The 13,040-nt window shown below is 39.0% G+C and overlaps 1 protein-coding gene across 1 annotated transcript in view; it reads right to left on the bottom strand.

The window, feature by feature from the left end:
• KIAA1549 (KIAA1549 ortholog) overlaps positions 1-13,040 on the bottom strand; it is a 91,519-nt gene that overhangs the window by 14,015 nt on the left and 64,464 nt on the right. The window contains exon 18 of the mRNA XM_077781081.1: positions 8,017-8,174. Coding sequence (XP_077637207.1) covers positions 8,017-8,174 — 158 coding nt within the window. The remainder of the gene's footprint in view (positions 1-8,016; positions 8,175-13,040) is intronic.

Below are 13,040 nucleotides of genomic sequence, written 5' to 3'. Positions count from 1 at the left end.
TGGATAGATCATCCAAAAAGAAAATCAACAAGGACACAGTGGCTTTGAATAACACATTGGACCACTCTGATCTAACATACATCAGAATATTCTATCCCCAAACAGCAGAATACACATTCTTTTCAAGTGCACAAGGAATATTTTCCAGAAGAGATCACAGGTGAGGCCACAAAACAAGTCTCAACAAACTCAAAAAGAATGAAGTCATACCATGCATCTTTTCTAACCACGATACCATGAAACTAAAAATCAACCACAAGAAAAGATATGGAAAGACCACAAATGCATGAAGGTTAAATTCTTTTCAAGTGCACAAGGAACATTCTCCAGAATAGATCACAGGTTAGGCCACAAAACAAACAAGTTTCAACAAATTCAAAAAGACCTTTGAGGTCATACCATGCAGCTTTTCTGACCACAACACCATGAAATGAGAAATCAACCACAAGAAAAAATATGGAAAGACCACAAATACATCGAGGTTGAATAACATGTTGCTAAACAATGAATGGGTCAACCAAGAAATCAAAGAGGAAGTCAAAAAATACAGAGAGACAAATTGAAAAAAGAAAAAAACCCCACAATGGTCTAATATCTTTGGGATGAAGCAAAAGCTGATCCAAGAAGGAAGTTTCTTGCAATATAGGCCTACCTCAAGAAGCTGGACAAATCTCAAATAAACACCCTAAACTTACACTTAAAGGAGCTAGAAAAAGAAGAATAAACAGAACCCCAAACCAATGAAAGGAAGAAAATAATAAATATTAGAGCAGAAATAAATGAAATAGAAGCTAAGAAGATAATAGAACAGATCAATGAAAACCAAGAGCTGGTTCTTTCAAAACGTGAACAAAACTGATAAACCTTTCGTCAGACTCATCCAAAAAAAAAAAAAAAAAGACCCAAATAAACAAAATCAGAAATGAAAGAGGAGAAATAACAACCAACAGCACAGAAATACAAAGAATTATAAGAGAATATTATGAAAAATTATATGCCAACAAATTGGACAACCTAGAAGAAATGGATAAATTCTTAGAAACATATTACCTCCCAAAACTGAATCAGGAAGAAATAGAAAATTTAAAGAGACTGATTAGCAGTGATAAAATTGAATCAGTAATCAAAAAGCTCCCAACAAACAAAAGTCTAGAACCAAATGGCTTCACAGATAGTTCTACCAAGCATTTAAAGAAGAGTTAATACTTATTCTTCTTAAACTATTCCAAAAAACAGGAAGAAAAGCTTCGAAACTCATTCTGTGAGGCCAGCATTACCCTGATAAAGACATCACAAAAAGAGAAAACTACAGGCCAATATCCCAGATGAACATAAATACACAGTCATCAACAAAATATTAGCAAACCAAATCCAACGACACATTAAAAAATTCATTTGCCACAATCAAGTGGGATTTATTCCTGGGATGCAAGAGTAACTCAATATTCCCAAATCAATCAACATGATACATCACATCAACAAGAGAAAGGATAAGAACAATATGATCATTTCAATAGATGCAGAAAAAAACACGTGACAAAATACAACATCTATTCATGCTAAGATGAACCTCAACAAACTAGGTCTAGAAGGAAAATATCTCAACGTAATAAAGGCCATATATGAAAAACCGACAGTTAACATCACACTCAATGGCAGAAAACAGAGAGATTTTTCCCTAAGATCAGGAAGAACAAGAAAAGAATGTTGAGTTTCATCACTTTTTAAAATGTTTGTTTGTCTGTTTTTCTGTTTACAGAGAGAGAGGGAATGGAGGAGGGGCAGAGATGGAGAGAGAGAAAGAATCCCAAATAGGCTCCATGCTGTCAGTGCAGAGCCCAACACAGGGCTTAAACCCACAAACCAGGGAGATCATGGCCTGAGCTGAAATCAAGAGTTGGATGCTCAACCAATTGAGTCACCCAGGTACCCCTCTTACCACTTTTATTCAACACTGTACTGGAAGTCCTAGCCACAGCAATCAGACAACAAAAAGAAATAAAAGGCATCCAAATCAGTGAGGAAGAAGTAACTTTCACTATCTGCAGAAGACATACTAAACATAGAAAACTCTAAAGGCTCCACCAAAAAACTAGAACTGATAAATGAATTCAGTACGGTCACAGGATACAAAATCAATATAGAAAAATCTGTTGCACTTCCATATACTAATAATGAAATAGCAGAAAGAGAAATTTTTTAAAAATCTCATTTAATATTGCACCAAAATGAATAAAATATCTAGGAATAAACTTAACTACAGAGGTGAATGACCTGTGTTCTGACAAACATAAACACTGATGGAAGAAACTGATGATACAAACAAATGGAAAGATATTCCATGCTCCTGGATTAGGAGAATATTGTTAAGATGTCCATACTATCAAAAGCAATTCAGGGGTGCCTGTGTGGCTCAGTGGGTTAAGTGTACAACTTTGGCTCAAGTCATGATCTCACAGCTCATGGGTTCAAGCCCCACATCAGGCTCTCTGCTGTCAGTGCAGAGCCTACTTGACATCCTCTGTACCCCGNTGATGGAAGAAACTGATGATACAAACAAATGGAAAGATATTCCATGCTCCTGGATTAGGAGAATATTGTTAAGATGTCCATACTATCAAAAGCAATTCAGGGGTGCCTGTGTGGCTCAGTGGGTTAAGTGTACAACTTTGGCTCAAGTCATGATCTCACAGCTCATGGGTTCAAGCCCCACATCAGGCTCTCTGCTGTCAGTGCAGAGCCTGCTTGACATCCTCTGTACCCCATCTCTCTTCCTCTCCTCCATTTGCATTCTCTCAAAAACAAACATCAAAAACAAAGCAATCTATAGATTTAATGCAATCCTTATCAAAATACAAAGAGCATTTTTCACAGAACTAGAATAATCCTAAAATTGGCAGGGAACCACAAAAGACCCCAAATAGCCAAAGTAATCTTGATAAAGAAAAACAAAACTGGAGGGATCACAATCCCAGATTTCAAGATATACTACAAAGCTGTGGTAATACAAACAGTATGGTCCTGGCACAAAAACAGACACAGATCAATGGTACAGAACAGAGAGCCCAGAGATAAATCCACAATTATATGGTCAATCAATCTTTAACAAAGGAAGCAACGATATGCAATTGGGAAAAAGACCGTCTCTTCAACGAATGGTACTGGGAAAACTGGATAGCTACGTGCAAAAGAAAAAAACTGAACCACTTTCGTATATCATACACAGTAATAAACTCAAAATGGATTAAACACCTAAATGTGAGACCTAAAACTATTAACATCCTAGAAGAGAGCACAGGCAGTAAGTTCTCTGACATTGGCCATAGCAACATTTTTCTACCTATGTCTCCTGGGGCAAGGGCAACAAAAGCAAAAATAAAATATTGGGACTTCATCAAAACAAAAAGCTGTTGGGGGCACCTGGGTGGCTCAGTCGGTTAAGCATCCAACTCTTGATTTTGGCTCAGGTCGTGACCCCACAGTTCGTGGGTTCGAGTCCCCACGTCAGGCTTGACACTGGGATTTCCCCCCCACCCTGCCTCTCCCCCTCTCAAAATAAATAAACAGAAAATAAAATAAAATAAAAATAAAAAGCTTTTGCACAGCAAAGGAAACAATCAGCAAAACAAAAAGGCAACCCACAGAATGGGAAAAAAATATTTGCAAATGATATAACCAATAAAGGGTTAGTATCCAAAATATATAAAGAACTGAGACAACTCATCATCAAAAACAAATAATGCAAGTCAAAAATGGGCAGAAGACATGAACAGACATTTCTCCAAAGAAGACAACCAGATGGCCAAGAGACACAAGAAAAGATGCTCAGCCTTACACATTATCAGGGGAATGCAAATCAAAACCACAAGGAAAAGCACCTCGTATCTGTTAGAATGGCTAAAATCAAAAACACAAGAAACAAGTGTTGGTGAGGATGTGGAGGAAAAGAAACACTCGTGTACTGTTGGTTGGAATGCAAACTAGCGCAGGCACTGTGGAAGATGGTATGGAGATTCCTCAAAAAATTAAAAATAGAATTACCATGTGATCCAGTTAATTCCACTACTGGGTATTTACCCAAATAACATGAAAACACTATTTTGAAAAGGTATATGTACCCCTATGTTTACAGCAGCATTATTTACAATAGCCAAATTGATGAAAACATCCCAAGCGTCCATCAATAGATGAATGGAGGGGCGCCTGGGTGGCTTAGTCGGTTAAGCATCCGACTTTCGCTTAGGTCATGATCTCGCGGTTCGTGGGTTCGAGCCCCGCGTCGGGCTCTGTGCTGACTGCCAGCTCGGAGCCTGGAGCCTGTTTCAGTCTGTGACTCCCTCTCTCTCTGACCCTCCCCTGCTCACGCTGTCTCTCTCTCTCTCTCTCCTAGAAATAAATAAAAATATTTTTAAAAAAATAGATGAATGGATAAAGAAGAGGTAGCGTAGATATACAATGGAATATTATTCAGCCATAAAAAAGCATGAAATCTTGTCATTTGCAACAACATGGATGGAGCTAGAGGGAACAATGCTAAGTAAAACAAGTCAGTCAGAAAAAGACAAACACCATATCATTTAACTCAAGTGAAATTTAAGAAGCAAAACAAACATACAAAGAAAAAAAAAAGAGACAAACAAACAAAAATACCCAGACTCTTAACTATAAAGAACAAACAGACGGTTATCAGAAGACAGGAAGGTGGGGGGAAGAGTGAGGGGGATTAAGAGGACACTTGTCTTGGGGCACTTGAGTGGCTCAGTCAGTCAAGCGTCCAACTCTTGATCTTGGCACAAGTCATGATCTCATGGTTTGTGAGCTCAAGCCCCACATGGGGCTCTGTGCTGACAGTGCAGAACCTGCTTGGGATTCTCTCTCTCCCTCTCTGTCTGCCCCTCTCCCACTTGTGAGCACGTGCATGCGCACAATCTCTTTCAAAATAAACTTATAAAGGGGCGCCCGGGTGGCTCAGTTGGCTGAGCGTCCGACTTCGGCTCAGGTCATGAGCTCACGGTTTGTGGGTTCGAGCCCCGCGTCGGGCTCTGTGCTGACAGCCAGCTCAGAGCCTGGAGCCTGCTCTGGATTCTGTGTCTCCCTCTCTCTTTGACCCTCCCCCGCTCATGTTGTCTCTCTCTCTCTAAGAAATAAATAAATAAAAATATTTAAAAAAATTTTTTAAACAAAATAAACTTATAAAAAAAAGAGTACGCTTGTCTTGGTGAGCACTTGAGTAACATATAGAAATGTTGAGTCACTATATCATATGCCTAAAACTAATAAAACGCTACATGCTAAGTATGCTGGAATTTAAAAAAAAAACTAAAATGAAATTAATAATAAATAGCTGCACACTTTATGCACTGATCCCCTCATTACTAGGCATTTAGGGGGCTCACAATTGTCTGCTATTAGGAATACTGTACTGATAAACATCATTGCATGTGTCGTTTTCCCCCAATATTTGGATATCTTTGGGGAGGAGGATCCTAGATTTTCAGAAGTAGAATTAGTAAATGCACAGCTCAGTAAGTCATACTGCCCAGCTGCTTTCCAAATGTTTAGTGATTTATTCCACCACTGGAAATATACTACTAATAACTGCAGCTGGTACTCACTGAAAATTTGCAGCATGTCAGGCAGTATTTTGAGCACTTCACACCTGTTATCTTCTATAATCCTCAAAACCACATTATCCCCACTGTACAGAGGAAGAAACTGGATGCTAATGTTGTCACACTACATTATTATGAAAACAATTTCATGACAGAAATGGTATCGTGCCATGGTTTTAAAGGGCATTNGGGCTCTGTGCTGACAGTGCAGAACCTGCTTGGGATTCTCTCTCTCCCTCTCTGTCTGCCCCTCTCCCACTTGTGAGCACGTGCATGCGCACAATCTCTTTCAAAATAAACTTATAAAGGGGCGCCCNGCCTGTTTCAGATTCTGTGTCTCCCTCTCTCTCTGCCCCTCCCCTGCTCGTGCTCTGTCTCTGTCTCAAAAATAAATAAAACAAACAAAAATTTTTAAAGAAGTGCATTTCTTCAATACCGTTCAAAACTGGGCATTTTTCATGTTTACTTTCCTGTGATACACACCACACACACACATTCCTTTTGTGAATCCATCCTTCCTGTCTTTTGTCCATTTATGATCTGAAGTCTTATCAATTTATTTAAATCATCCTCTCATTAAAAGTACCTCATAGGCATACCTGCTGAACACAAACCATGAGAGACTCTTGAATGCTGACAAAAACTGAGGACTGATGGATGGAGGGGGGAGGGGGGATGGGCATGGAGGAGGACACTTGTGGGGATGAGCACTGAATGCTATGTGGAAACTAATTTGACAATAAACTGTTTGTTAAAAAAAAAAAAAAAAAGTACCTCATAGGCATACCTGCTGAATACTTCCCTAGATACTATTTTCCTTAGCTTGTAGTAATTTTTAGACATATACATATTTAATCAATTTTAAAAAATTTTTTTAGTTTATTTATTTTTTAGAGACACACACACAGAGTGTGAGCAGGGGAGGGGCAGAGAGAGAGAAGAGACACAGAATCGGAAGCAAGTCCAGGCTCCAAGCTGTCAGCACAGAGCCTGATCAGGGCTCAAACTCACGAACTGCAGGTCATGACCCGAGCTGAAGTCGGACGCTCAATCGACTGAATCACCCAGGCACCCCAATATCCGATCATTTTAAATAGTTGAAAAGTAATTCTTCCAGTGTATCTTAATATTTTCTATTACAAATTTTTATACAACTTAATCTCTTATTAGAAATTATTAGAAAATAACTTCCTCTTCAAGTATTTCATATGTATCATTTCTCTATTCTTCTAGATTAAAGATGAATCTGTCTGAATTTTGTTTGGTATAGGTAATACACGACAATGTTCAGATAAGCAATAATTAACATGAGAAACAAAACTCACTGCAAGTATAGCATCTGTGAAGTACAGGGAATTCTGTGGGCCATCCAGAGATATTTTTGTTGTTGACTGACTGACAGACAACACAAAATATAAAGAGTGCCTAGGAGACCATCTGGATAACTATCCACCAATTATTACAAGTTTCGAAAAGGCTTAAACCAGTTCCTTGTTGACATTATAAAGGTATATATTGTCCAGAAAGTTAGAAAACAGTAAAAAAAAAAAAAAGCAAACATGTAATGTCTCCTCTTATTAAAGCTTCAGCCTCTTATTAAACCATCACACAGGAAGGTGAAGAAATGAAAAAAAAAAGTGACTTTGAGTAAAACAGTCAGATGGGTATAATGAACTCTGAAGCCTTTTCAAAGCATGCTGAGCTTTACAGAGAAACAGAATCTTGAACTCCACACACAATGAGCAACATTTAGGAACATTGAGCAACATTCACAGACACGGCATTTATAGTACCAACTATTCATGAGACACAGCTCCGAGACGTGAAGCTGCAATTCTTAATTCTGGGGTTCAAGACTGGATATCAGGTAAACTGCTGGGGCTGACCAGCCACATGCCACGTGACACTTGGCTCAGCCACGCTGGCCTTGCCTGTCACCTATGAGTAGTGTCCCTTGTCACGAGAACCAAATGAAACAAAAACCTCCCTCAGGTCACTGTGCAGCAACATTTAAGTTGTTTATCACAGACTGGAAAAGTGCCGTTTTAGAAAACGACACTTGTTTGAAGGCCATACCAAGTGCTCAGAAAGAGATCCTGCCGTTTACTCTGACAATTAAGAAATGCTTTCCCCGGCAGAGTTGTGCTGTGAATTCCACGTGAAGGGGTGTTCTGGGACACTGACACAGGAACAAATCGGACATCAGTCTTGGGATTTCCACCACTCTCTCTTCCCCTCCCCTGCACGCACTCCACTGGGATCCCAGGGAACGCAGACCAGTGGAGGTCACGGACACGGGGACGGCGGGACCCTGGGAAGTCTGAAAGGTACTCACTCCGCCAGAATGTAGCCAGAAAGCAGAGGTTCTCTAGTTCAGAAATGCAAGCTAAACAGCCCCATGTACCTGTGGTGCCCCCGACAGGCCGTGGCCGGGCCACCGATGGCATCTCCTCAGGGTAGATCCCTCGGGCGGCGAACGGGGCGTCAGCCGATGCCTGTGTCTGCTGGGACTCAGCAGGCACCAGCTCCGAAGATGGCAGCAAACTGGGGCCAAAGCCTGGTCTGAAGGCAAAGCAAGCCCAAGCATCAGGACCGCACTTGACCCTGGCTCCATCATTTTATTAGCTCCACCTTCCCCCCCACAGAAAAAGAAGACCTATCTATTGGTGCAGTATCCAACTCCTTTCCCACAACACAGAAATGTTTCCTGTTTGCTCCTGGACAGGTCTCCAGGGACAAGTACGGTGCCTGGAATAGACCCGATGTCAGATGACTGAAGGAGAAATGCCCTCGTTTACAGACCAAAAGCAGGGGCAGGTGAAGCTCCAGGGCCTGTACATCTCCAGCCTGGGACTGAAGCACTGCTTCCCAGTTTTGGCTGCACATCAGCATCACGTGGGGAGTTTTCAAAACCCCCGATGGCCGGGCTGCACCCCAGACTAACGAAAACAGAATCTCTGGAGGTGGGACCCAGACACGGCAGTTCTTAAAGCTCCACTGAAGGTCCTGTTATTCATTAAGGCTGAAAACCAGTGCTCTGAAGGGCGGTTCTCAAACTTTTTGGTCTGGGGACCCCTTTACACTCATAAAAACTATTAAGGACTCCTGAGAAGTTCTGTTTATGTGGATTGTATCTATAGATATGCCTTGCGCTCAGAATTAAAACTATATTTTAAAATAACTTTTTAAAATTCATTTAAAAATAACAACATTAAGCATCTCACATTAATATTTTCTCAAGAAGTCAACTATATTTTCTAACCCATCTCCCCGCAAAAAGTAGGGAGAAGAGTTTTGCTTTTTTTCAAATTTCCTTAATAGAAGATAATCTGGATTCTCATATACTTTGTATTCAATCAGTTGCTGTTATTATTTTTTTTGAAGTTTATTTGAGAGAGAGTGTGGGAGAGGCAGAGAGAGGGGAGGGGCAGAGAGAGAGGGAGAAAGAGAACCCTGACGCAGGGCTCAGTCTCACGAGCAATGAGACCGTGACCCGAGCCAAAATCAAGAGTCGGCCTTTTAACCAACTGAGCCACCCAGGCACCCCGAGATTTTCTGACATGAGTCATTTGGAAAATACTAGTTCACTGACTTATACAGACTTTCCAGATATTGATACATTTCATTTTATAGTATCAAAAAATCACATTTATTAGTATCACCACTGAGCTCATCAGAAAAAAATCCTTTAAGCACTAGGAAGCTGTCAAGCACCCAGTGGCAGACAAGTTTCCAAAGTTCAAATTTTCACTTGAAAGCTCAATTTCATCACTGGCAACCCATCCTGCCCACTATTTTTCCTGGAGTGACAGTCTCGCTTCCTTTATTTTCCAGACAGTGGCTGCCAAACAAACCGAGGCTGAATAATGACATCTGCCGATCGTTTCTTCAGACAAAAATCATGGCAGCCGTTCAGATCGGTTCTTAACTCCAACAACTGAACAATTTTCCCTCAAAATTCCGTACTCTGCAAAGTGCTTTATGTGTATTTCCTCCTTTGTCCTACAGACTATTAAAGACTCAAGGGTTTAGGTTTAAAAAAAAATGATTAATTTTTACTACTTCAGCAAGAACAGGCTGATATAACCAAAACACTAGTGTTTTTGAAACACTAACTACTCGGGCCATGTGGTGCTGCTGATCCATGATAAGGATCACTGCTTTTGTACCTCAGTGTAAGTAAGCATCAACAATAAAAAGATTTTTAAAAATCAAATAATGTTTAATATTATTATGAAACATGGTTTTGACTTCATAAACCACCCTCCCCCAAAAGGGTCTCAAGGACCCTCTAGGGGTCTGAGAATCCCACCTTGAGAACCACTCTTCTAAAGAAATTCAAGAATAAAAAAGCCTGATAGTTTAAGTACAGTGCTTTGCAAACAACAGTCAACCAGGAATTAACAGATCAAGCTAGTTTGAGAATACAGACTGACTTTGTCTCTAATTTGTAGTGTTATTTCTAGAGTATATCTCATAAATTGAAACCCAGGCTTTTATATATTGCTCTTTTTAGATAATTGCTACTGTTTTAGATGGACCTCAGAAAGAGACGTCTGACATCTCTGACCTTACAGATTTAAGAGGCATGCTCTTCCATCAACATCTGGGTATTAGAGTTTACCTCTCTAATCATCTCCTGACACTCTTGACCATCCACCCAAGAACTAGCTCTTGCTCTTTACTTATTTCTACTTTACTCAATTATCCTTCTCCCTCCTACATTTATATCCTTCTTATCCTAAATTGTGTGTTCAGATAGTTCAGTGTGATACAAATCCCCCAGAACTCTTTAAATGTGAGTAACTGTAAAATTGGTCATCCAAACCAGAACACTATTCAGAGTGAAAGTTTTTCATATCTATGCCAGAAAAAGAGGTATCAACCGAACTGAGCTGGGCAAACCAGATCAGATGGCCCCTGTCATTAACTTCTGCCCTGGATCACTTAATCTTCACACACTCCCTTTACCTTTGATGCTTATGGACCAAAGGGCTGGGGAGAAGAGCTGGTGAAAAATAAAACAAGCCCCTCTGAAAATGAGGACAAATAAAAAACAGAAAAAATGAGGAAACAAGATAACATTCCTCCTTCTGTGTGACTTCTGGTTACTAAAGAACAGTTGACAGGCACCTGGGTGGCTCAGTCAGTTAAGCGTCTGACTCTTGGTTTTGGTTCAGATCACGATCTCACAGCTTTGAGTTTGAGCCCTACATCAGTCTCCATGCTGTCAGCATAGAGACTACTTGGGATTCTCTCTCTCTCTCTCTCTCTCTCTCTGTCTCCCCCTCCCTCGCTCCCTCCCCCATGCACGTGCACTTGTGTGCACACTCTCTCTCAAATAAATAAACTAAAAAAATAAAGAATAGTTGAGTATGATTTCTGCAATTAACTCTGATTTTCTACAATTCCTGCTTTGTAATAAATCATTTGTTCACTCATGTGTGAGTCTATTTATGGACTCTCTCCTTTGGTCTATTTGTCTAGCTTTACAGTAATACAACCCTGAATTACCTTAAAGTGATTTACAACCTTCAGATTAGTCCTCACACTCTGTTCTTCTTTCTCAAAGTGTCTTGAATATTGTAGGCCCTTCGCATTTCCACAGAAGTTTTAAAACCAGCTTATCAATTTTCACATCTTTTTAAATAAAACCACAAAGTACTAGGATTTTAAATGGGATCACAATGAATCTGTAGATCACTTAGGGGAGACTAATATTTTTAATATACTGAGTTACCCAATCCATGAACATTTTCTTTAGAGGGCTTGACTATTTTTGGTGAGGTTAATACTGAGATATTTTATATTTTTGAATGCTATTTTATATAGTATGTGTAAAGTTTTTATTTTGTCTGATGCTCATAAACAGAAATAGATTTTTTGTATACTGATCTTATATCCCGCTATTTTTATAATGTAACTGTCTTGCTAAATTCTCTTAATTCTAACAATTTGTGTTGACATTTTAGGTTTTTCTACTAAAAAATTATATCATTTGAGAATAGTAAGGGTATGATTTCTTTCCTAGAATTCCTTAAATTTTTCTTTTTATTATTATTATTTTTTGCTTTATTACACTATCTAGGGCCCCAGAACAATGTTGAATAGAGGTAATAAAATATTTGCTGAGATAACTGGTACCAGATTAGACAAATTCAATTCTATTCTTTGTTTGCTAAGATTACCGTGAATGGATGTTGAATTTTACAAATGTTATATTTAGTGAAATAAAATTCTCTCCTCAAAATAGTGAATTAGATTGATTTTTTATTTAATTTTTTAAAATTATTACTATTTTTTAAATAGGCCCCATGCCCTGTGTAGAGCCCAGTGTGGGGCCTGAATTCACAACTCTGAGATCAAGACCTGAGCTGAGATCAAGAGTTGGAAGCTCATCTGACTGAGCCACCCAGGGGCCCCTAGATTGGATGATTTTTTTCTTTTTAATACTAAATTACCCTTGCATTGTTGGAACAAATCTAATTTGGCTGTGAAAGGACATCCTTCCATATACAATAGTGGGTATGTTTGCTAATATTTAAGTTTCTGCATCTATGTTCACAAGTAAAGTTGGTCCTTAAATGTTTTTTTTCCGACAACTTCCTCATCCTTGTCTCGTTCTTAATACCGTGGTTATGTCTGTCTCAAAGAATGAGGTGGGGAGCAGTTTCTGTTTTTATATTTTTAAAAAGGATTTGTAGGGGCGCCCAGGTGGCTCAGTCGGTTAAGCGTCCAACTTCCGCTCAGGTCATGATCTCACCGCTGGTGGGTTCGAGCCCCGCATCGGGCTCTGTGCTGACAGCTTAGAGCCGGGAGCCTCCTTCCAATTCTGTGTCTCCCTCTCTCTCTGCCCCTCCCTGACTCGCACTCTATCTTTCTCTCAAAAATGAATAAATGTTAAAAATAAATAAATAAATGAAATAATAGGATTTATAACACTCATGCATTTTCTTCCTTCAGGGTCTTTGGTAGAATTCACCATTGAAGTCCAAAGTTTTCTTTGTGGGAAGAATTTTAGTAATGATTTCAATTTCTTTAATAGTTACATGTCAATTCAGGTTTTCTCTTTCCAGGAATTGTTCCATCTTAAATTTATTAACAAAAAGGTTCATAAAATCTTAATGTTTATAAAATCTTTTTAAAATCTATCAAGTTCTTTTTAATTTCTGAAAGATCTGGATTAATATGTCCTTTTTCATTTCTCTTACTGATAATAATAAATTCCTCTTAATGATAATAACCACTTACTTGATCAGCCTCTTTAGGGATTTATTAATTTTATTAACTTTTTTCAAAGAAGTAATTTTTAGCCTGTTGACCTTCTCTATTATGGTATTTGTTTTCTATTTCATTTTATTTTAATTATTTCCTTTCTTCTACTTCCTTTAGGTTTAATTAGAGATTTTTTGTTTTTTTTTTTATTTT

This window comes from Crocuta crocuta, unplaced genomic scaffold, assembly GCF_008692635.1.
Source record: "Crocuta crocuta isolate KB4526 unplaced genomic scaffold, BGI_CrCroc_1.0 scaffold228, whole genome shotgun sequence".
Classification (NCBI taxonomy): domain Eukaryota; kingdom Metazoa; phylum Chordata; class Mammalia; order Carnivora; family Hyaenidae; genus Crocuta; species Crocuta crocuta.
The sequence above is the reverse complement of the archived record's forward strand: the minus strand, read 5'-3'. Positions and strand labels throughout refer to the sequence as shown.